The sequence below is a fragment of the Alligator mississippiensis genome, chromosome 9 (genome assembly GCF_030867095.1).
Source record: "Alligator mississippiensis isolate rAllMis1 chromosome 9, rAllMis1, whole genome shotgun sequence".
Lineage (NCBI taxonomy): Eukaryota > Metazoa > Chordata > Crocodylia > Alligatoridae > Alligator > Alligator mississippiensis.
In genome coordinates, this window is record NC_081832.1 from 37,108,254 (window position 1) to 37,129,630 (window position 21,377).

The following is a 21,377-nucleotide window of genomic DNA, read 5'->3' on the forward strand; positions in this document are numbered from 1 at the left end:
GCATACTGGGTGTGTTGCCAGTGGGTAATGGGAAGTGATTATTGCCCTCTATTCTTCCCTGGTGAGGCCACATCTGGAGTACTGTGTTCAGTTTTGGGCCCCTGCTACAGAAAAGACATGAACAAATAGGAGAGAGTCCAGCAGAGGCCTCAGGCCTATGAGGGAAGACTGAGGGAACTGGGCTTATTTAGTCTTGAGTAGAGGGGAGACTAAGAGGGGATTTAATAACAGCTTTCAACTATCTGAAGGGGTGTTTGAAAGAGGATGGAGCTAGACTGTTCTCAGTGATGGTAGATGACTCGTTGAGGAGTTAAGCCTTGTCCCCCCTGTCTGTCACCAATTGTTTCTGCCCATTTAGCAGGGGTCCTATTCCTCCCTGGGCCTTCCTTTTACTCCCTATATATCTAAAAAAACAATTTCTTGTTGTCTTTTATTTGGGTTGCCATCCTCAGCTCCATGGTAGCTTTGGCCTGTCTAACTGCCTCCCTGCAGGCACGAGCAGAGGAGGTATATTCATCTCTGGTGATCTCTCCCTGTTTCCACTTTTTATGTGCTCCCCTTTTGTCCCTTAGGCTGCCCTGGATTTCTCTGGTCAGCCATGGAAGCCTCCTGACCCCTTTCCCTCTTTTGCCTCGCTCGGGGATCATCTTGCTTTGTGCCCGAAGGATCGTTTCCTTAAGGCACAGCCACCCTTCTTGGGCTTCCATTTCTTCAAATCTCCTACTCTGCAGTGCGTCCTTGACTAAGCGCCTGAGTTCATTGAAATCAGCTTTCCTAAAGTCTAGCGCTTTCACCCTACTAGTTACCTTACCCACTCGACGTCTTATGGTGTATTCTATTATTAGGTGATCACTGTCCCCCAGATGGCTACCAATCTGGAGGTCCGCTACCATGTCATCTCCCGTTGCCAATACCAGATCCAGTATGGCATTCCCCCTAGTGGGACCATGTACCTCCTGTGTCAGGTGGAGGTCCTGTACACAGGTTAGAAACCTGCGTGAGCGGTGGGACTTTGCTGTCTGCGTCTCCCAGCAGATATCTGGGTAGTTTAGGTCCCCCATGACTACTGCCTCTTTAGCTTTTATGGTCTCCGAGAGTTGCCTCAGGAGTCCCGAATCTCTTTCTTCCCCTTGATGTGGGGGTCTGTAGCAGACCCCTACCAATCCCTTTCTCCTTGCCCCCCATGTAGCCTAACCCACAATCCTTCTACTTCCTCATCCTTGGATTCCGTCTTGATGAGGGTTGATGTATATTGCTCACTGACATAGAGCGCAACCCCTCCCCCTTTCTTCCCCACCCTATCCTTTCTGCACAAGTTAAGAGGCTGTGACTTGGGTGACTACACAGTCCGGTGGGTGGCGAATTGGCTGGAGGGTCGCACCCAGAGAGTCATGGTGGATGGGTCGGTTTTGACCTGGAAGGGTGTGGGCAGTGGGGTCCCGCAGGGTTCGGTCCTTGGACCAATACTCTTTAATGTCTTCATCAGTGACTTGGACAAGGGAGTGAAATGTACTCTGTCCAAGTTTGCAGATGACACAAAGCTATGGGGAGATGTAGACACGCCGGAGGGCAGGGAACAGCTGCAAGCAGATCTGGACAGGTTGGACAAGTGGGCAGAAAACAACAGAATGCAGTTCAACAAGGAGAAATGCAAAGTGCTGCACCTAGGGAGGAAAAATGTCCAGCACACCTACAGCCTAGGGAATGACCTGCTGGGTGGCACGGAAGTGGAAAGGGATCTTGGAGTCCTAGTGGACTCCAAGATGAACATGAGTTGACAGTGTGATGAAGCCATCAAAAAAGCCAGTGGCACTTTATCATGCATCAGCAGATGCATGACAGATAGGTCCAAGGAGGTGATACTTCCCCTCTATCGGGCGCTGGTCAGACCGCAGTTGGAGTACTGCGTGCAGTTCTGGGCGCCGCAATTCAAGAGGGATGCGGATAACCTGGAGAGGGTCCAGAGAAGAGCCACTCGTATGGTTAAGGGCCTGCAGTCCAAGCTCTATGAGGAGAGACTAGAGAAACTGGACCTTTTCAGCCTCCGCAAGAGAGGGTTGAGAGGCGACCTTGTGGCCACCTATAAGTTCATCACAGGGGCACAGAAGGGAATTGGTGAATATTTATTCACCAAGGCGCCCCCGGGGGTTACAAGAAACAATGGCCACAAGCTAGCAGAGAGCAGATTTAGATTGGACATTAGGAAGAACTTCTTCACAGTTTGAGTGGCCAGGGTCTAGAACGGGCTCCCAAGGGAGGTGGTGCTCTCCCCTACCCTGGGGGTCTTCAAGAGGAGGTTAGATGAGCATCTAGCTGGGGTCATCTAGACCCAGCATTCTTTCCTGCTTATGCAGGGGGTCGGACTCGATGATCTATTGAGGTCCCTTCCGATCCTAACATCTATGAATCTATGACAGAACGAGGAGCAATGCTCTCAGGTTGCAGCAAGGAAAGTTTAGGTTCAGTATCAGGAAGAATTTTTCTCACCTAGGAGGGTAGTAAAACACTAGAACAGGTTATCCAGTGAGGCAGTAGAAGCTCCATCCTTGGGAGGTGGACAGAGCTAGACAAAGCTTTGGATGGAATGATTGTAGTTGGGGATGGTCCTGCATTGAGGTCCCTTCCAACCCTAGCTTTCTCTGGTTCTGTGCATCCACACACAATGTCCGTTTCAGTGAAATTGGTGCTTGAGGATCAGTGACTCAAGGCAAGGATGCTGTCATTTGTGTGGGAGTCTTCCCAGTAGATGCAGATGATTTTCTGGAGGCATTGTTGGCTCCAGGCTGTTGAGATGACAATGGTAGGTCACCCACATTTCATATCCATGAAGGGTGGGGATGATGCCTGCATTGTAGACCTGGATCTTGGTGACTTTCCACAGATCACAATGAATAAAGACATTAGGAGGAGGGTCGCATTGATGGTCCAGGTCAGGCTGATGGAGCACTGTGAGCCTCTTGCTCAATGTTAAGAATACCAGGCTTCTGCAAAGACTTCCAGCATGGTCTGGAGGTTTTCCTCTGTGCACAAGGTTGGTGCAGTCATCAGCATATTGAAGGTTAAGGATTATTGTTTTGAGTGCAATGGTCTTCAATCAGAAACATCCCAGATTTGAAGAGCCCTCCATCTGCTCAGTATTCAGTGTCAATTCCAAAAGGAAGGTGGTACTTAATGAGAACCAGGAAGACTATCAAAAAAAAAAAAATGGAAAACGGAGTCAGGTAGATTTCTGATCCCTTGCTTGAGCCTAATTCAGATGACAGATGCATCTGTCTCAACCCACTACAAAGAATGGTGGCAATCATGGAGGAGCCTCAGAACCTAGCTGTACTTTTCAGAATATCCAAATCTGGCCAGTACTTTCTACAAAGCTTCACAATTCATGGGATTGAAGGCTTTGAGGTCAGTGAAGGCCAGCCCTTATGTTGTTCCCCATACTTTCCTTGGACCTGACGGGCAACAAAGATCATGTCAGTTGCCCCACAAGACTGTCTAAAACCATGCTGAGATTCCAACAGGACTTCTTCCCCAAGAGGTAGAAGGCTGTTTTGTGAGTCTGCGATACCACCATTGAAACTATCACAAAATACCCTGAAAAGGGGATCCCTCGCCAACTCTCCTAGGAAAAGTCTAGTGTGCCATCAAGGAAACCAAGAGTGACAAGGCTGCTGGACCAGAGCATAGGTGCTGAAATCAGAGGATTAAGGTGGATGTGTCAAACTCATCTGGCTCCACATGGCCAGATCTGGAAGTGTGGGGCCAGTCCACAAGGCAAGGTTATCTGGTATGTAGGGATATCCCTGAGGCCAGAAATTTGGGGTAGGGCAGCATTAATTGTTGTGGCTCCAGGAGGAGCCACAGCCACTGTTTGTCCCACTGCCAAATTTCTGGCCTGTGGGCAGCCTTGCAGGCCAGATGACACTGTTCCACACTACAGATCCAGCCTATGTAGAAAAAAAAGCACTTTGAGGGACTCCTGAACCATCAGTGAACCGTGATAGATACTACCATCAAGTCCGTCCCACACAACACCTATCCCCTGCCAACCCTCCTATTTTAAACATCTGTCCCATTAAGGATACCAAGAACAAGGCTGCTGGAGGAGATGGTACATCTGCTGAAATATACAAGACTGGTAGTGAGGAACTGGTACTGAGACTGAATTTTATTGTATGAATTTGGAACAACAAAGAGATCCCTGGGGACCTGAGGAATGCCAGCGTCATGACTGTTTTCAAGAAGGGTGATAAGTCTATGTAAGCTTTTGAGAGAGTGCTGTCTTTTCCACAGCAGGAAAACAGTTGCCCATATCCTCCTGAACAGTCTACATCTGCATGAATGCTGTATTGATTAAAGTTACTTAGCGTGACTTAACCTTAACTCTAATAATGTCGTAGTGGTTTTGCTACAGAACCATGCAAATGTAACCGTTGGATTGTGACAACCTGTTTTGGTAACCTTTTGACACGACTACAGTTGTTATATCCATCTGTGTCCTGAGATAAGTTCTGAGATTTTTATTTATTTATTTATTTAATAAGTCTGGAGTACTGGGAGGGAGAATTCTCTAGTTTGGTTTCAGTTCTCTGAAATCCTTCTAATACTTGCATCAGTTACTCAGTATATTTTAACTGATCATCCTCTGTAAGTAATTTTTTAATGATTTTGTTAGGGGAAGCCAAAAAGGAACCAACCCAGTACTTGGTGAACTCCACATTTATCTTAACTTAAACTCAGAATTTTTTTTCTTAAAGCAATGGGGATATAGTAAAACTTCCTTCATTAGTTACATGCATAAGTCTAATCCATGTATCTAGGTGGTGCTACACCCTTGTATTGTCTCTGAAACATGCCACAACATAACTTGAGTGAAGGAAAAAGTAAATGAAGTTACTTGTTTTAGGTTTTAAAGTTTAACACTTTAAGTTTAACACTTTTCATTTTTAGATTGAAAGCATTCAGCTGATGATGGATAGTGAAACTGGACGCTCCAAAGGATATGGATTTATAACGGTACGATCACAAAATTTGTTCAATGAAAAATCCCTTGTGTAAAAACATTTGTTGCATTCAAAAGGTTCATCCCAAGGAGGGATCTGGTTTGTACTCTCAGCAGTGTAGGCACCAGCACAGCAATCCATAGCAATATTGTTTACTCGGCAAATGTAGCTGTGATCTGTTTTCTGCTGGCTATTCCTGGTGTCTGCAGCCATCATGGTTAGATGATTAATAAGTCAGAGAGAAGTACCATAATTAAATTAATGGATTTTGTTGATTAGTATTGTTAAACATTCAGGCATCACTTTGCAGGCAAAGCTTGAATGAACATTGGTTTTGCACTAAGCTCTGAAGACTAACAAGGTTAGCCTTTGGGGAAATCAAATTCCAGAAATTAGGGCTTTCTGTGGCAACCGCTGTCCCCTAAACTCCTAGATGCTCAGGTCCATGATCTCAGATGCTTCAAATGCCACTGAAAGAAGGGTGATCTCACAGCTGGGATTCATGATGCGTATGGCTCTAGGGCAGGGGTAGGCAATTACTTTGGCTGGAGGACCACTTAATGAGTTTTGATGAGCTGTCAAGGGCTACACACACATTAAAATCTGTCTTGGTTGGATTATTAAAAAATCGTATACTAAAAATCAAACTTCTACTATAATGGATTTTAATTTTATTTCAAGAAATATTTGTTGTCCTAATTTATGTGGGGATCTTAGCAGTGTATATACAGGTGATTGCATAGTAGCTCAAAATAAAGACTTACTCTTGTATATTGTGCAGGGGGGAGGGTGTGGATACATGTTGGGGGGGGGGGGAATTTGCTGAGGGAGGGGACTGTGTGGGGCTGCCCATGTCCTAGGTCATGTGAGCCAGGTGGGGATGTGCTGAAGTGGGTGGTAGTATACAGAGCCATCCCTAGGGGTGTGTGGGACCTAGAGCATATCAGTCTGTGCGGGGGGTTGTGAGTGGCTGGAGCCAGCAGAGCACAGCAGCGGGGCCTGTACAACACTGTCTGTGAGGCCCAGGGTGGTCACCCCAAGTTACCCCCCCTTCCTCCTAGGGACAGCCCTGGTAGTAGAGCTCACCTGGGTGGTGCGGTACAGGTGCAGTCCCTTCAGTTTTCTGGTGGGGTTGCTCCCAGTGTGGCTGCAGCTGCCCATACTACTCTGCTCCCCACCACCTCCAGCAGCGCCTTCTTCTGCTGCACCACTGTAGGTGGGGGAGAAGCTGCAGCTAGGTGACTCCTGCCCCAGTGCCTGGGGCTCCAGCTCCAGGCCACCTTCTACCTACTCAGCAGCCTATAGGTGGCTGCTTATCATGCCAGGCAGGCATAGTGGTTTGAAGGTGGCCTGGAGCTGGAGCCCTGTATGCTAGGCAGGAACCCTCAAATATAGCTCTTCTTCCCCATCCCCCACTTGGCTGGGTGTGTACTGCCCAGCATGCATCCCCATGGCTGCTGTTACTTCTTCACTTTCTGGTGCCCCCATGGCTGCTGTCACTTCCCTGCATTTCCTGGTGCCCAGAGCAGCGCAGCAGAGGCAAGAGGAGAAAAAACCTCTGGAGGTGGGGGAGCTGAGCAGTACCCAGGTAGGTGCAGCCTTACTGGGAGCAGCCCCACAGGGAAGTTGTGTGTGTGTGGGAGCGTGGCACGGGCTGCCCCAGGAGGGAGCAGGCAGGGCTCGGCCCTGTGCTGTGAGCTGCAGGGGTAACTGTAGGCCAGATTAAATCAATTGGCAGGTGCCTACCTACGTGCTGGATCCAGTCAGTAGGCAGTCTGGATATGGCCCACAGACCATATTACTGGCCTGCCAGATTACTGAAAGAAAGCTACAACCATGTTCTCAATTGAAACATTTAATTTGAGTGCTGGCACTGTGGATGGACACCTGCAGATGTGTATTAGATGGTCTTTCATGTGCCTTCCAGCCATGTGATTTTTAGGGTTCTTTATGAACTTTAAAAAAATCTCCAAAGCTGATTGTTCTTTGCTATTCTTCCTGATCTCTCTTTGTTTAAAATAAACCCATAGATTACTCTTGAAGTTTTAATGTACCTATTAGAAGTGCACTGATTATATTGGTTGTGTATCAGATCAACACTGATAAAAGGAAAATTTATCGGCTTTTTTTGGCCGGTGTAGCCAGTAATGTTCTCCAATTTGATTTAATTATGCTGGGGCCCTAGATACCTGGGTTGCCTCCCACGAGCTGGGGTGACCTCAGATATGCCCCCAACCCCACACTGGCGGTCTGGACTGGGCTGGAGCAGAACAGCTGCAGCAGTGTCCCTGGCGCTAGTGCAGACTACAGGCTGGGGCCAGGGTGGGCACTGTAAAAAGCACCAAAAGCCACAGATGTGACTGGGGAGGGGCAGGAGGAGCTGCCCAGCCCAGTGTGACTTAACCCACAGTGCCTACGGGTCTGCGCCATCCAGCCCTGGGCAACCTCGGGCTTAGGCAGCTGCCCCCAGGCTGGGGTTTAAGGGCAGGGGCTGCAAGTGGCATATGGCACTTTTACATGTGCTCTGGGAGTAGGGGGTGGTGGGGTGAGTGTGGGGGGGCTCCAAGAACTAATGTAATTAAAGTGCCATGTGTCTCCTGTATCAGTGTTGCCATGCTTAGAAATGGTGGTAGGGGCACTTCAACTAAAGCTTGTTCAAGCTTTATTATTAAATGTCAGTTATAGGATCAGTATGGCTGGTTAATATTCAGTTATCAGTATGCACCAAGAAAATCTTTTCGGTACACCCCTACCCCTTATGTATATCTCTTAGACATTGTATTTGAAATGGACCTCTGTCCTATGAACAGTGTTATTCACTGACTGTACGCGGCTAAATTTTACAGTTCTCAGACTCGGAATGTGCTAAAAAGGCCTTGGAACAACTGAATGGATTTGAGCTAGCTGGCAGGCCAATGAAAGTTGGACATGTAACTGAACGCACAGATGCGTCCAGTGCCAGTTCATTTTTGGATAGTGATGAGTTGGAAAGAACTGGAATTGACTTGGGAACAACTGGTCGCCTACAGTTGATGGCAAGACTTGCAGAAGGTAAGTTAAACAATAAATAGAATATATATTGCAGTTGCTTAAACACTTCTGGGTGACTAGGCCAAACAATTTTTTTTTACCTGTAATAAACTGTAAACTGCATTCCATTTATGTAAGGAGGAATACCTTGGATGGATAGATGGAGTGTGAGAGTTGTCTGTGTTCTTGTTCTTTTTTCATTTGAAAAGCATGACACTAGTACAAGAGAATATTTGTGCTTTTCATTACAGGTACTGGTTTGCAAATTCCTCCAGCTGCGCAACAAGCTCTGCAGATGAGTGGCTCTTTAGCATTTGGTGCTGTGGCAGGTAAGAATTTGACATTAAGTTATTTTAGCCAGGATGTAGTCTTGAAATTCAGCACAAAAAAAAATTGATTATTTTGTGCTTTAACATTGCAATGAGAGGGGTTTACAATAGGTTAAAAATGTAAGTTACGTTTCTGGTAAATTATAACAGACAAGGTTTTTTGAGCAGATGTGATATCTTTTATTAGACTGACTAGTGTTTATTAGACCAACTGAGTTCATCTTCTATTAGACCAACATGGCTACAACCAAAACCTAGTAAATTATCAAACTCTTGAAATCCATGATCAGGTTAACAAGTACAAACCAGGATCACAGGCAGGCAAGGTTTTTTGACTAGATGTGATGTCACATCTACTCAAAGAACCTTGCCTGCCTATGTCCTTAGATCAACATGGCTACAACAAACCCAGCAACCAGGATAACATAACATAATGTGGTCCATTTACACTGTGGTTCAGTTGTCTTGCTGTATATTTATAAAAATAACGCCACTTACTAACATAGCATTTGGTGCAGATAATTCTTAGTGTTATATGGGCTTACTACATCTCTCAGCTGTGCAACTTTTGCTGAGGAATGGAGAAACAATTTTATGCTTCGTGGGAGAGAAAAAAAGCAAACACCAATCTGTTTGTGGTGCCCCACAAATAGGTGTAAATGAAATCTTTCAGGATCATTGTGTGGGCCATACTACACTGATTCAGGTCCCTTCACTGTAGGCTTCCACTCCACCTTACAGGGTAGATTTGATTTAAATGAAATCAATTTAAATCACTGGTCAGGGAGCCTTGATTCTTTTTTTTTATCGATTTCTAGAAAAAGTGCATTTTTGTTGTTTGATAGAGCCTTCATTTAAGGGGGGAGGATGACGGACCCTGGGCAGGGAAGTGTGGGGAAGCGGCCCCTTCCCAGTCCTGTGGCCGGCGCCCTGTGCTGCAGCTGCTTGCCTGTGTGGGCTGCAAGCTGCTGCAGCAGGGAGCACAGGCCATGGAGTGGGGGTGGGGCTGCTTTTCCCCCCTGCACGGAGAAAAGCTACCCCTTGCCCGCCCCATGGCCGGCGCTCCCTGCTGCAGGAGCTCGCAGCCCACATGGAGCTGTCTGGAGCAGGCACAGGTAGTCCGAGGCCAGCTGCGAGCAGCTGCAGCGTGGGGCTCTAGGCATGGCAGGCAAGGGGCTGCTTCCCCCGCTCCTCACACTCAGCACCACCTTGTCACCTGGCCCCACTGCCAGGCTGGCAGCAAGGGCCAGGTTACAAGCTGGTGCTGAGTGTAGGGAAAAGCAGCCCCTCGCTCACCTTGTGGCCAGCGCCGCATGCTGCAGGTGCTTGAGAGAGGCAGCCTCTCTGAGAGAGAGTTTTAGTTTAAGATATAGATTAGTATAAACTAAGATTTAGTTTAAGATGTATATCTTAAACTAATACACTGTCATATCTGTCCATCTGTCTATCTTGTCATGGAATAGGGATTATATGGAGATGAGAAACAACAGATTTAATTACTAGGGTTCCTGGTTTTCTCTGACTTAAAAAAATAAATAAATTTTCTGTGTATAAAAAACTGGCCTTTTTATCAGAGAAAATCAGGATCCCTGGTAATCAAGTCTGTTTTTTCTCATCTCCATATACTGCTGTTAACACGGATGTTATCTCTGGAGAGACTCATCTAATTTCAGAACTGAAACTAAGCATCACAGAGATTCACAGAAGTTTAGGGCAGGAAAAAGACCTCATCAGAACCATGAAGATGTTTTTCCTTATCCAGTCTGAAACCTTCTAGGAATTTATGACCATTGCTCCTGGTTTTCTCCTGGGGAACTTTGAGATGCTTAATGGGCTCTTCTAGATTGAGCAGTGAGTCCCATTAGATAGTGGTTTTCTTTAATCTTTACTAATCTATAGAGGTGCCTCAGAGAACCTTGTGAGATTGAGCCTCTAATATAGTCCATGGCCTGTTGTGACCTGTTTGTAACCTTTTTAGAAAAGTTTTATATGAATATATTGTCTCAAGTAGTATATAATTAGAAGTTATAATCCCTATTCCATGATGATCTCTTTGAGCTCTAACATATTTTAAACTAAAACTATCTTTACATAGGTTGTTTTTTTTAAAAGCCTCTTTAAAAAATTAAAAACAAACACAATTAAAGAAAACCTACTGATTTTACATTTTTAAAAATCCAGTTTTGTGGGGGGGTTTTAATTGACTTTTATCCACCCTGCCACCTCATATATACAGGCTTCTCTTTAATAATTTAAATCCTTCATAACATAGGCTTTCCTTATCTCGTAGATTAGTTGTTTGTAGTAGTGACACTTGCTTTTACTCAGCATTGCTACCCTTTTATTATTCACCAGTCAGTTACTTTATTCAGCACTTTATCCTTTTTCCCATGCAACTTTTTGTACACGGTGGTTTGGAGGAGGAAGCCTGGGGAACATTTGTGCAACTGCTTCTGTATCCCATTTAAAATCTCGCCTCACCAAGACTTGCCTTATGTGAAAGCAAAGCTGGTCTTGGCTAAGCAGGTGATAGGATGAAAGTCCCCTTTTTCCCCTAGTCCTGCTCTCAACTCTCGATTTCAGTTTATTTCTGCTTACCTAATCTGTCACCATTAAAATAACTTTATTAAAACAAGCAAAATATGTGTAACAATATGGCAGTTGTCAATTAACTTACATAAAAATGTATTCCAATCCATTGTTGTCCTCTAAATGGTCCTGATCTTGTGAAGCTCCCAGTATCAGTGGAGTCTTTGGGGCACTGCACTGTAAGTGTTAGAAGTTACTGGCTTGTCATCCCATGCCCCTTTCATTACGGTGAAACAATAATATAACGTCTAAGGAGGCTAGTAGAACACAGGGGCTTAATACAGGATATGGTAAGGATTATACAGAATAATGGTGACAACCATTGTTAGTAGTGCATTGAAATGTAACTGTTTTAGAAACATGAGAATTCTTTTTTTACTAAAGATTTGCTATGCATTTCCCATTAATGAAAATGTTAAAGATCCATGTAGAACAAACTTCATTCATTCGTCTCTCTTCAAAATGCACATGAACTAGTATTACTTGTCCTTTCAGTACAAATGCCTATAATCTATGATGCTACAATACACAAATCTAATTCGGTATCTAACTGTTCTCAGTTGTACTTAAGTGCAGTTGTACAACTTAATATAAAAAGTACCAAGGTTTTAAAGCTTGTTTGTTTTTATACAGCACAAAATTCACCTGTGAAACTCATTGCTATAACTTGATCCTGTTTTGTCCCATAGAAATATGAACCTATCAGAAGTGGTGCAAAGGGATTAGTCAGCTGGTAGCTGACCTTTGCACCAAATGTTCTGTAGGTTCTTCAACTGTTTAGAGCTAAGGTGGGTTTATCACAGGGGACTTCTGTATGTCAGAATTGGAGGGGGTTACCTTTTTTTGTCCCAGTTGGATTGGAATAATGTAGGAAAAATCAAAATAACAAACAAAATCAAGGCAGACAACATAATTAACTACCTGTTGCTTGTATATGTGAGTGTTAGCCTTACTAATTGTTTGTAGAGTGGCCCTAACCCTCATAGACTTCATATGACTTTACAGAGAACATACCATAAAGTAGTTTTTCCTATCTTTAGTGCAGATTGTTCCCTGCTCAAAGCAAAGTGAGAACATCCTTAAAAACAAACGAAACAAAAAAAATTTGGTCCAGATGCCAGAGATACTCGTACCCCTTTTTCAAGATGACTCTTTTTACTTGTTCTAACCTTTAAAATGATTGGATTGCTGCGAACCAGGGCATAGCCTCTGAGACTCTTACTCAGAATAGTAATTGTTCAGTTCCCTGTTGGGGAGAGAATAATAAACTCTGACATGGCTGTTTTCATTGTTGCCAGAAGCTTCCTTGACTTAATGCGCTTTCTGGGCTATATTCAACTAGATGAGAACATCCATAGGCACCTTAGAGTAAGCTGTTTAGAAAAGTGGCTTATGTGTCTTGAGGGTTTAACACTTCCTGACTTCAGAAAGAAACTGTTACAAGTCATTTATTCTATATATTGTCTTTTTAAGCTTCTTTTACCCTGTTGAATCTTTTTGGTCAAACTCTGAGGTCAGGAAATTTGCAGTTACAAAAGTCTGCCCTAGTTGAATAATTTCCTGTATTTCGTATGGATTAATGGATCTTGATCGTGGGGGAGGAGGGGGAGAAGCCGACTCTGTTTACATTAATTACTGTCCTCATTTTACTATTAAAGTGATGGTGGTTGAGCAACAGAATTAATTCTAACAATGCTGACTGATAAACAGTTTGTGCGGTTGAATTGGAATTTGATGGTCTCTTCTACATTTTCTGAGTGCCACCCAATGTGATAAATTGAAAGCTTTGAAACTCTTTCTCTACTTGAAAGAATGCACATGTACAGTTTTATAGAATGTGTGATGAAGTGGGAAGATTGTATGTATAGGAAATCTATCCAAGCTAGTTTTAGAGATTTGGGCAGGTAGCTAAAGAACTAGTGTGGTGTCCTTGATGCTCTTTTAACTTTTTATATGCACTCTTCTTTAGATTTACAAACACGACTTTCCCAGCAGAGTGAAGGTAAGCTGTAGTTGTCAAGTGAGCGTTCATTGGTTCTTTCAGACCAGGGTTATGTTATATAGATGGAAAGCTATTCCTACACTGAGGAATTACTATTTTTAATATCTGTAGGAGCCATTCATTCTGTAACTTGCTTATTTAAAATAGCTTTCCAAGGCAGAAATTTCACATGTACATGAATTTTTTCCTGGAACTTCCATAAATGTTGCTCTAATATAAACCAGAAAACTTTTTTTTTTTTTTACATTTCTCCCTCCATATTAGACAGCCGTGCTCTAAAGCTGGAAGCCTGTGGTCCATGTGCTGCCCCCAAAGGGTCAACCTGTGGCTTTTGGGCTACCAGTCTAGGCGTGCTTCCCCAACTCCCCCAACATTCTACTGCCACTGGAGTCTGTCTAGACCAGTGGTTTGTGATCTTTTTTCATTTGTTGGGCCCCTTTGAAATTTTGAATAGAGGTGTGGGCCCCTTTTTAAACTGTAAGTGTGATTATTATGATCAAGAGTGTCTGAATAATCTTTTGTGGACCCCTTAGACATAGGCTGTAGAACTCCCGGGGTCTGCAGACCACAAGTTGAAAACCACTGTTCTAGACTCAACTCCCTTCAACTTTCTGCGGGTTGGGCTGATGGGGCCAAAGGAGTCTGCAGCTGTGAGGACCCAGGGATCCTGTGCAAGTGTGGATGCTTAGGGTTGGGGTAGTCAAAGTTGTATGGCCACCCACCACTCAAAAGTTGGATGGCCCTATTTTAGAGGGGGGGACTTGTAAACAGCACATTCCAGAGTAAGATTCCTAGATTTTTGTTCCCAAATCAGTCATGAAATTTTTCTGTAACTTTGGGCAAGTCATCCTCTGAGTGTTTCCACTGACCTACAAAGAGAATGAGCTTTCTGAATAGTAAACTCTTTACTCCAAAATAAACTTAATGTCCTATGAAAAGTAAACTTCAGTTAATTACAGAGAAAGATTTATGTAGCAGTCAAATAATTGGCTGGATTTTTATTTTAATTTTTTAATAAGTTATTCACATTTAAAAGGCATTTGATTATTATTTAAACTTTGGCAGATTTCATAGTTCAGTGATTATGACATAGCAGAAACATCTGTGTTATTATTGAGTTTACACTTAAGCAATTTCAGAGCTGATATTTATTTAAATCTATGTCAGAACATGCCAGTTTACTTCTGGAATAGATGCAGCCTAGTTTTATTCAGTTATAATCTTTCAGAAAAGATGTCTTTTTTTTTTTTTTTTTAGTTACAGTTCACTTTTTTTAGTTACTTGGTTCAGCATGTGTAGAATGTTAACCAGAGTGGCTCCACACAGAATTTAAAAACAACAAATCAGTCTCACTTTGTGGGTGGTGAATTTTATTAAAAAGTGGAACGTTGAATGTTATGAGTTCTGTTTCCTTTTCCAACACAGACTTGGTTGTCTGATGTGGATAAGCAAGCAGCTGCACTTAGCTCTGCTCTTGACTCTACATCTGAATAACAATAGGGTTCCATCTAAATATCATACTCTGGAAGTACGTATAGAAATAGCCTTACCTAAACTGAATTTTATGCAGAAAATACTTGGATCATAGAATAGCTTTATCCCTTTTTTTTTTTTTCTTCAATTAGTTCTGGCTGCAGCTGCTTCTGTACAACCACTTGCAACACAGTGCTTCCAGCTCTCCAATATGTTTAACCCTCAAACGTAAGTGATTACCAGGGGTCCTGGTTTTCTGTTTTAAAATCAGAATTTTGGATTGTTAAACAAAACCCCCGAATTCTCTGATTTAAAAAAAAATCTACATTTTTCTGCGCTTAAAGTGAAATGCCACTGTGTCTGTGTCAGTTGAACACAATGTTTTATTAATATTGTGGCAGGGCACTTTTGGGTGCCTTCCACTTTAAGGCTGGGAGCAGGCAGCTGGCAGGTGTGGGCCAGCCCTGATGAGGTGGCCCTTTTAGATCTAGGCAGCTGGAGGAACATTACCTGGCTGAGCTGTTGCTTGGATCATCTTGGAAGGTAAGGGCAGGAGCTACAGGGATGGCAGGAGGCTTCTGGTCCTCGGTATCACTGAAAACTGCACCCTGCTGGGGAAGTGTGGCCTGGTGGAGCTACCTGTGGCTCCCCAGAAATGCCAGGCCAGTGAAAGGCAGGGAGGGTCACCTTAATACCCCAGCCCCCACATCCTGGTGGGTCACCCAGATTTGGGGACAGGTATGTCTTCAGACACCTGAGCCCCTCAGGAGTATAAGACCCCAGAGGGGGCAGTAACGTGGCCTGGAGAGAAGGCAGGAGAGTGGCCCCAGAGCAGAAGCAATAATGGATGGTGGTCCCACACAGAGTAGGGGCCAAAATAAATATACAGACACCTGAGGCTGCAGTTGGGCCAGAAGCCAAGACCCTGGTAAATCCTCAGATATGGTGAGGCCAAGTTTAGGTCACAGGTTAAGAACTTGTTTTGCAAACCATCTGCAAGGCATGGGACACGGTAAGGGGAGGTTGGAGCCATGTGTAAAACCCTAGGCATCGGGGTCTTAAAATGCAGGGGTCTGCCCATCTACACCAGGTTAAGAAACAAAGTCATGGCAGGCAAGACTGGGCAGACTGCCCTACTTATGTGGGTGGGCTGATGTGAGACCCGGCCCTGGGCTTGCCCCCTGTCACAGATATATTTGCAATTTTAACACAGTTGGGAAGCCTACTGGTGCCTCGATCATTATAATAACACAAATTCTAAATATCTATGTATTCTGGCATTTGGATTTGGTTTTTTATTAGGGAAATCAGAGCTTCCCCTGCCCCCCTCACTCACCATGATGTGGAACCTGCTGCGACTGTCTGCCTCACTGCTTTGTGGTGCTGAGCAGCCCTAATATGCTGGTGGTCCTTGCTTCCAAGCCATAGTCCCACCCAGCTCTGCTGGTATTCCTCCCACCTGACCCACAGCCTCTGCCTGCCTCACACTCACTCCCTCCTGGGAACAGCTCCCCCTCTGCACTAGGACACGGGTCCAAATGCAGCTATTCCCCATGCTGCTTTGTGGTACTGAACAGCCCTTACATGCTGGTGCCCTGTCCCTGCCCATGCCAGTGCCTGTGACCCACGCTCTGCTGTCTCTCTAAGGGAAGCCTGGCATCAGGCAGGACAGGTGGGAGGGAGGGGAAGTGGGGTGGGGTGGGGTGGTATGCGGGTACAGCAGGGGCCATCCATGAGGCCAGGTGGGGTCTGTCCCCAACTGCCTTTTAGTCCCTGCTGAGCAGGGACCACTGTCACCCACCTGCTGCTCCCATGTGAGTCTCTGGCCCACCAAAGTCCTCACCCCAGCTACCTCTGCCCTGCTGCTCCCAGGCACCCACTGCCAAAATGGTTTCAGATGGCAGCAGTGGGTACAATATAGCACTTCCTGGTGGAGTAGAGCCACTGCTCACAGCTCTGGACTCATTGCAGTTCTGGCTGGCCCCTGCAGGCTGCCAGGGCTGCTGTTGTCTGTCCCCACTGCAGATCCCAGAGCTGCTCTGCCGTACTAGCCCAGCCTGGTTCATGGACTGCTGAGCCAAAGTGCTTTGACACACCTGCTGCAGCTATCGGGAACCAATCTGGGCTGTGAGCACCTAGGAGCAGAGGACAGGGGTAGCGGGGCTGGGTGGGGACTGCAGCAGGCCAGGGACTCGCATGGGGGCAGTGGGTGGGTGGTAGCAGTCCCTGCTTGGCATGGGCTAAAAAGTGGCAGGGGCAGACCTTGCCTGGCCCCCACAGGTGGCCCTTCCTGCATTCCACTTCCTCCTCTCCCTTCCTTCCTCCCAGTTGCCTTGCCTGTTGCCAGGCTTCCTTTTACTTCCCTGCAGAGCCAGTCAGCAGGCCTCAAAACCTGCAGAATTGGGCCCAGGGGCTGCACAGGGACCAAGAAATCACTGGCTCCTCCATTCACAGTCCCCTGCTTCCCCCAGCTCTGCTGGAGGGGGTCCCAGCTCCCCAGGCCCTACTTACCCAAAGGCTTCAGGAGACAAAGCGAGTCTGAACTAGCCCTGACTGGTCTCAAATTCTTGGGCCCTACCTCCTCCAGACAGTGCTTAGCATTTTGTGCCCTTTTTGCAAATAGCTCCTTGTTGGAGGCTGGAATTCTGCAGAGAGCTGTTTGCAAAAGGGGAAATACGCATTTTTATCCCTCCTCAAGGGGGAAATTCATGTTTTCCCCACAGGAAACTGAAAACCTGGATCCTGGTGATCTATTGCTTGCTTCCATTTTTATTGTTACACTTTAGTTCGTGGTTTTAAAATGTGAAAATTTAGCTATGCATGTAGTTCTTTACTGGCTCAACATCAAGTATATGAAGTTCTGTCCAATTTTTTCTTTGCAGTGAAGAGGAGGATGGCTGGGATACAGAAATTAAGGATGATGTGATTGAAGAATGTAATAAACATGGAGGAGTTATTCACATCTATGTAGACAAAAATTCAGCACAGGTATGTCTATTCCCATTGAGCTATCAAACTAATTTTAGCACACTTGATTTGTAAGCATGCTGCTGGACAGAAAAATGTTTTGAAATGAAAAAAGTATTAAAAAATTCAGAAAAAAGAGGAATAGTCACTTCTGCAGTTTTATTAAAATAATTTCAGGTTTGTTGAAAACATCCTATAACTGCAGACTCACACATTTGCTAAAAGGTTGCATTAAAATATTGTGAAAATGCCTCTTCAATTCAAAGGAAAAAGTAAAGTTTAACTCCAAAAAGATTGTGGATTTGGATCCCATTCCATCCTGGTGAATCCACTGAAATCTTTCACAATGGATCTAGAGTTTGAGCCAGTTCAGGTGCTTCATTTTCTGGCTCCAAGATAAAAATGGAGTTTAGTGCTGAGGAGATGCTGAGTCTGGGTTAGAAACATTTCCAGATTCCTTGTACCTCAGAAGAGCATCTCCATATTGAAAGAGAAAATAAAACCCCAACCCCAGGCTTGATATATCCAACCCTCGCCATGAGAAAGCTAGGACAACAAGCTTCCCGGTTGTTGTAATTATTGCCAGCAGCAAAAACTAGTAGTCACATCAGTGACAATTCCTGGATACTGAAGCATGTATCTATATATAGATATAATCCTTAGTGCTAAAGCACAGAGAAACACCCCTGGTGCCAACAGACTCCAGTCAGTTTGCTTACCAGGTACCATACCTGATCCTGATCTTACTGCTCCTGTGTCCCCTTTCTGTTCACCTCCCCGACCCCCTCCCCCAAACTGCCTGTTTTTAGTGTGGTGTTATGACTCATCTGCCTTGCCTCTGGGCAGTCTCTGTTACCATTCAGAGCTCTTTCTTTTTTAGCTCACTAAAAGGACTGAAGTACATGGTTCCACTCCTTCCTGGTATCCTGTATGCTCTTATTTTATGTTGAAAGGCATGAGTCTGAAGTATTGGAGATTCCAGAAATCTTTAACGTAGTTCTTAAATCAATTTCCTCTGCATCATTTCCCGTCATGGCATCGATCATGCGATTCTTTGACACCTAATCCCATCGTTATATCCTTATCCTTTTGTTGGGGCTGGCCCTTCTTGATCCCTTATTCATGAGGAATTAAAATCCAAATCGGGAGCAGCATCTAAAATGAATGCTACCTCCTTGGAGTTCAGGTTATAAACCAAAGCCACACAAGCCAAAATTTAATCTGTCAAATTTTGGTTCTTGTTTGAAAATCACTAGAACCTACAGTAATTACTGCTGAGAGATGGCATGAAACCATTTTGCTTTTATCATGGTTATGTCAGCTTCAGAACTCTGTCTTTGTACTGATTCAGCTGAGGTGACCATGGTGGAATTCTCATTGCATCTCCTTCAGAGGACTTCTCATCTCACAGTTCTAAGCAAGATTACTGGGGAATTGACTTTGGCATCTGCCAGATGGAGAAGATCCTAAATTGCTTACCTCTGACTCAGTTCTTGTATATGAGAATACTGTTTACCTATTAAAAATGATCATGGGTTCTGTAAAAGATTTCTTGATAACCGATCCTGGTTTTCCCTGATTAAAACAAACCCCCAATTTTCAGGCTAAAAAATATAACCCAAAATCCACATTTTTCCATGATTAAAATGAAACACCACCAGTACATAGATATATGTATAGTGGTGTTTCATTTTGATCACAGAAAATGTGCATTTGAGGTTAGTTTTTTAACCTAGAAATTGGGTCGTATTTTTTTTATCAGAAAACCAGGATCCCTGCTAATTACTTAACTACAGTCCGGATAAAATGAGGGTAAATATTTTTGTGCCTCACTAAGAATAGTTTGGCTCTAAGGGCCTTTTGCCTCTAGTAACAGCCTTGAAATTGATAGGACCAAGTCAGCTGCTTTTAAAAGCCTTGAAGTGGTTCCTAATCAGGTTTGCCAATTATGCAGTTAAATAGAGTACAAGGATATCAGGAAGTAGTAGTACCAAATCATTCCTATGTTTTAAGTGGTTTATATAGGTAACCAGTGCTTACTGCAGTGTAAGCAGTAGGCAAAATATTGAGACCAGCATGGTGTAATGCAGTTAGGTGAATTGTGTGTTTACCTAGTAAACATCCAAGTGAAATGCACAATACTTGCTTTTGTAAAGGCGTACGCTCTTTTGTCGAAGAATCTGGCACTATTCTTGTATTTGAACTAGATGTGTAATTTTACTTAATGTAAAACTCAAGGCTGTCTTAATGCAGATAAGACTGGCATGTCATTTTCTGGTGACCATTGCACAAAGAGGTCATCTAACCTCTTTAAGCAATAGCTTTTTGTGGCACCCTCAGTTGGCATTGTGAGCATCTCCCCACTCCCTGGGCTAGCCCACAACTCACCTACCATGACTTGATGGAACTGTAACTGAAAGGAGGGGGGTTTAGTGGTGTTTTTGCCCCTGGCCCGGAGATGGTAATACTCACTAGTTTGTCGCAGTTGATCCCAGGGCTCCGCCTCCCCTATACCTTGTCCATGCACCAACTGTGGGGGTTGTCATGTCGCTGTGCCAACTCCTGGCTCCAGCTTCTTGTATCCTGCTGCTGGATCTCAGCCTCCTCTACCTCTCCTTGAAGTGCAGGCTTGTGGTTGCAGCCTGCCCTCCAGTCCTAAACCTTGGTTCTGCCTGTGTCTCTGCGCTGGGCCTGTGTCTGTGGTGCCACCATAGACTCAGGGTTGACTATGCCCGGCCTGGGCCCTAGGGGTGGTGACTGTGACCCCAAGTCCTTTCCCATGGAGCTCGGAATTGAGAAGCCTCATCTAGCTCCCTACTACTGCCCTCGCTCATCCCCAGCGGGACAGCATTGTGGGGATTCTGCTCTGCCGGGTAGCACCCTGGTGAGCTCGGCGTCTCGCCTCCTACCTTCCCCCCTGCACCCAGCTTCTCCTGGGGGGTTTTAATCTCCCATGGCAACAGTTGCAACGGATGTCATCAGCCAGCCACCACCCAGCTTGATTGATAGCCACTTGAAAAGCTGGCGCGGTGCTGGCTCGCATGGCTCCCTTCTTGTGCCAGGGTCCCTAGGCTGCCCTCCTTCTGGCACCTGAGGGTGGCCCCCTCTGCCACACTCTTCTTGTTCCCAGACATAGCATTTGCCTACTGATATTAATGTTGGTACTCCAGCAGGTATGTAGATATAGGAACTTCTACTAAAATCTTTCTATGATCTCCTCTTCCTTCCCATCCATCTCAGTTTTTGTCTGTGTAAGGTTAGGTATCTGAGCACACCTGTGAACATGCATACCAGCAGTCTTGCTTTCTAAGGGTACTAAGTATTTATGGTGGTCTTGGTGGGCTAATTTTTCAGGGGTACTGAGCACCCACTGATTCTAGTATTGTGTAATTGAAAATGTGACTTTTCTGCCTAAATGTTGGCAGTAGAATTTAATGGAATTAATGAAATAAGTATACTTACAAAATAAGTGCATAAAATCTCAGAAAGGTAATTGAGAGTAGTTGAACCACTGTTGGAACAGTATACCAGTTCTTGCCTTTAGAAGTCTCTTCCTGCTGCTTTGATTATTAGTCAGTCTTGGTCTCAGATTTGTAAAATCCATCTGAATTATTTAGTATGAAAACAGAATTAACTTTCTGATCAGGTAATGCTTGTCTCCAAAAATTGCATGTGTTATTGAACCTCTTTGCACTAGTTCTGCAATAGCAGTTCCCAAATAAATGAAGCATAACCCTGGTGTTAATTCTGGTACCCCCACATATATGTGGAGTCAGCTGGCAGAAACAATTGTCTGTTAATAGATTACAACCTTGCTTTTGTGTTTTTTAGGGCAACGTATATGTGAAATGCCCCTCAATTGCTGCAGCGATTGCAGCTGTCAATGCATTACATGGAAGGTGGTTTGCAGGTGAGTAAACTCCTATTAAAAAACTGAATTCTCCAGTAATTATTTAAAAAAAAAAAAAAAAAGTTTGTAATACCTGT

At 44.6% G+C, this 21,377-nt stretch overlaps 1 protein-coding gene across 2 annotated transcripts in view; it reads left to right on the top strand.

Moving 5' to 3' along the window:
- Positions 1 to 21,377, top strand: part of RBM39 (RNA binding motif protein 39) — a 49,424-nt gene that overhangs the window by 27,013 nt on the left and 1,034 nt on the right. The window contains exons 10-16 of one of the 2 annotated variants that reach the window (XM_006269145.4): positions 4,948 to 5,013; positions 7,847 to 8,051; positions 8,282 to 8,359; positions 12,918 to 12,950; positions 14,576 to 14,651; positions 17,306 to 17,411; positions 21,222 to 21,300. In XM_006269145.4, the coding sequence (XP_006269207.1) occupies positions 4,948 to 5,013; positions 7,847 to 8,051; positions 8,282 to 8,359; positions 12,918 to 12,950; positions 14,576 to 14,651; positions 17,306 to 17,411; positions 21,222 to 21,300 (643 nt within the window). The remainder of the gene's footprint in view (positions 1 to 4,947; positions 5,014 to 7,846; positions 8,052 to 8,281; positions 8,360 to 12,917; positions 12,951 to 14,575; positions 14,652 to 17,305; positions 17,412 to 21,221; positions 21,301 to 21,377) is intronic. The other variant, XM_019485575.2, reaches the window with a different exon arrangement.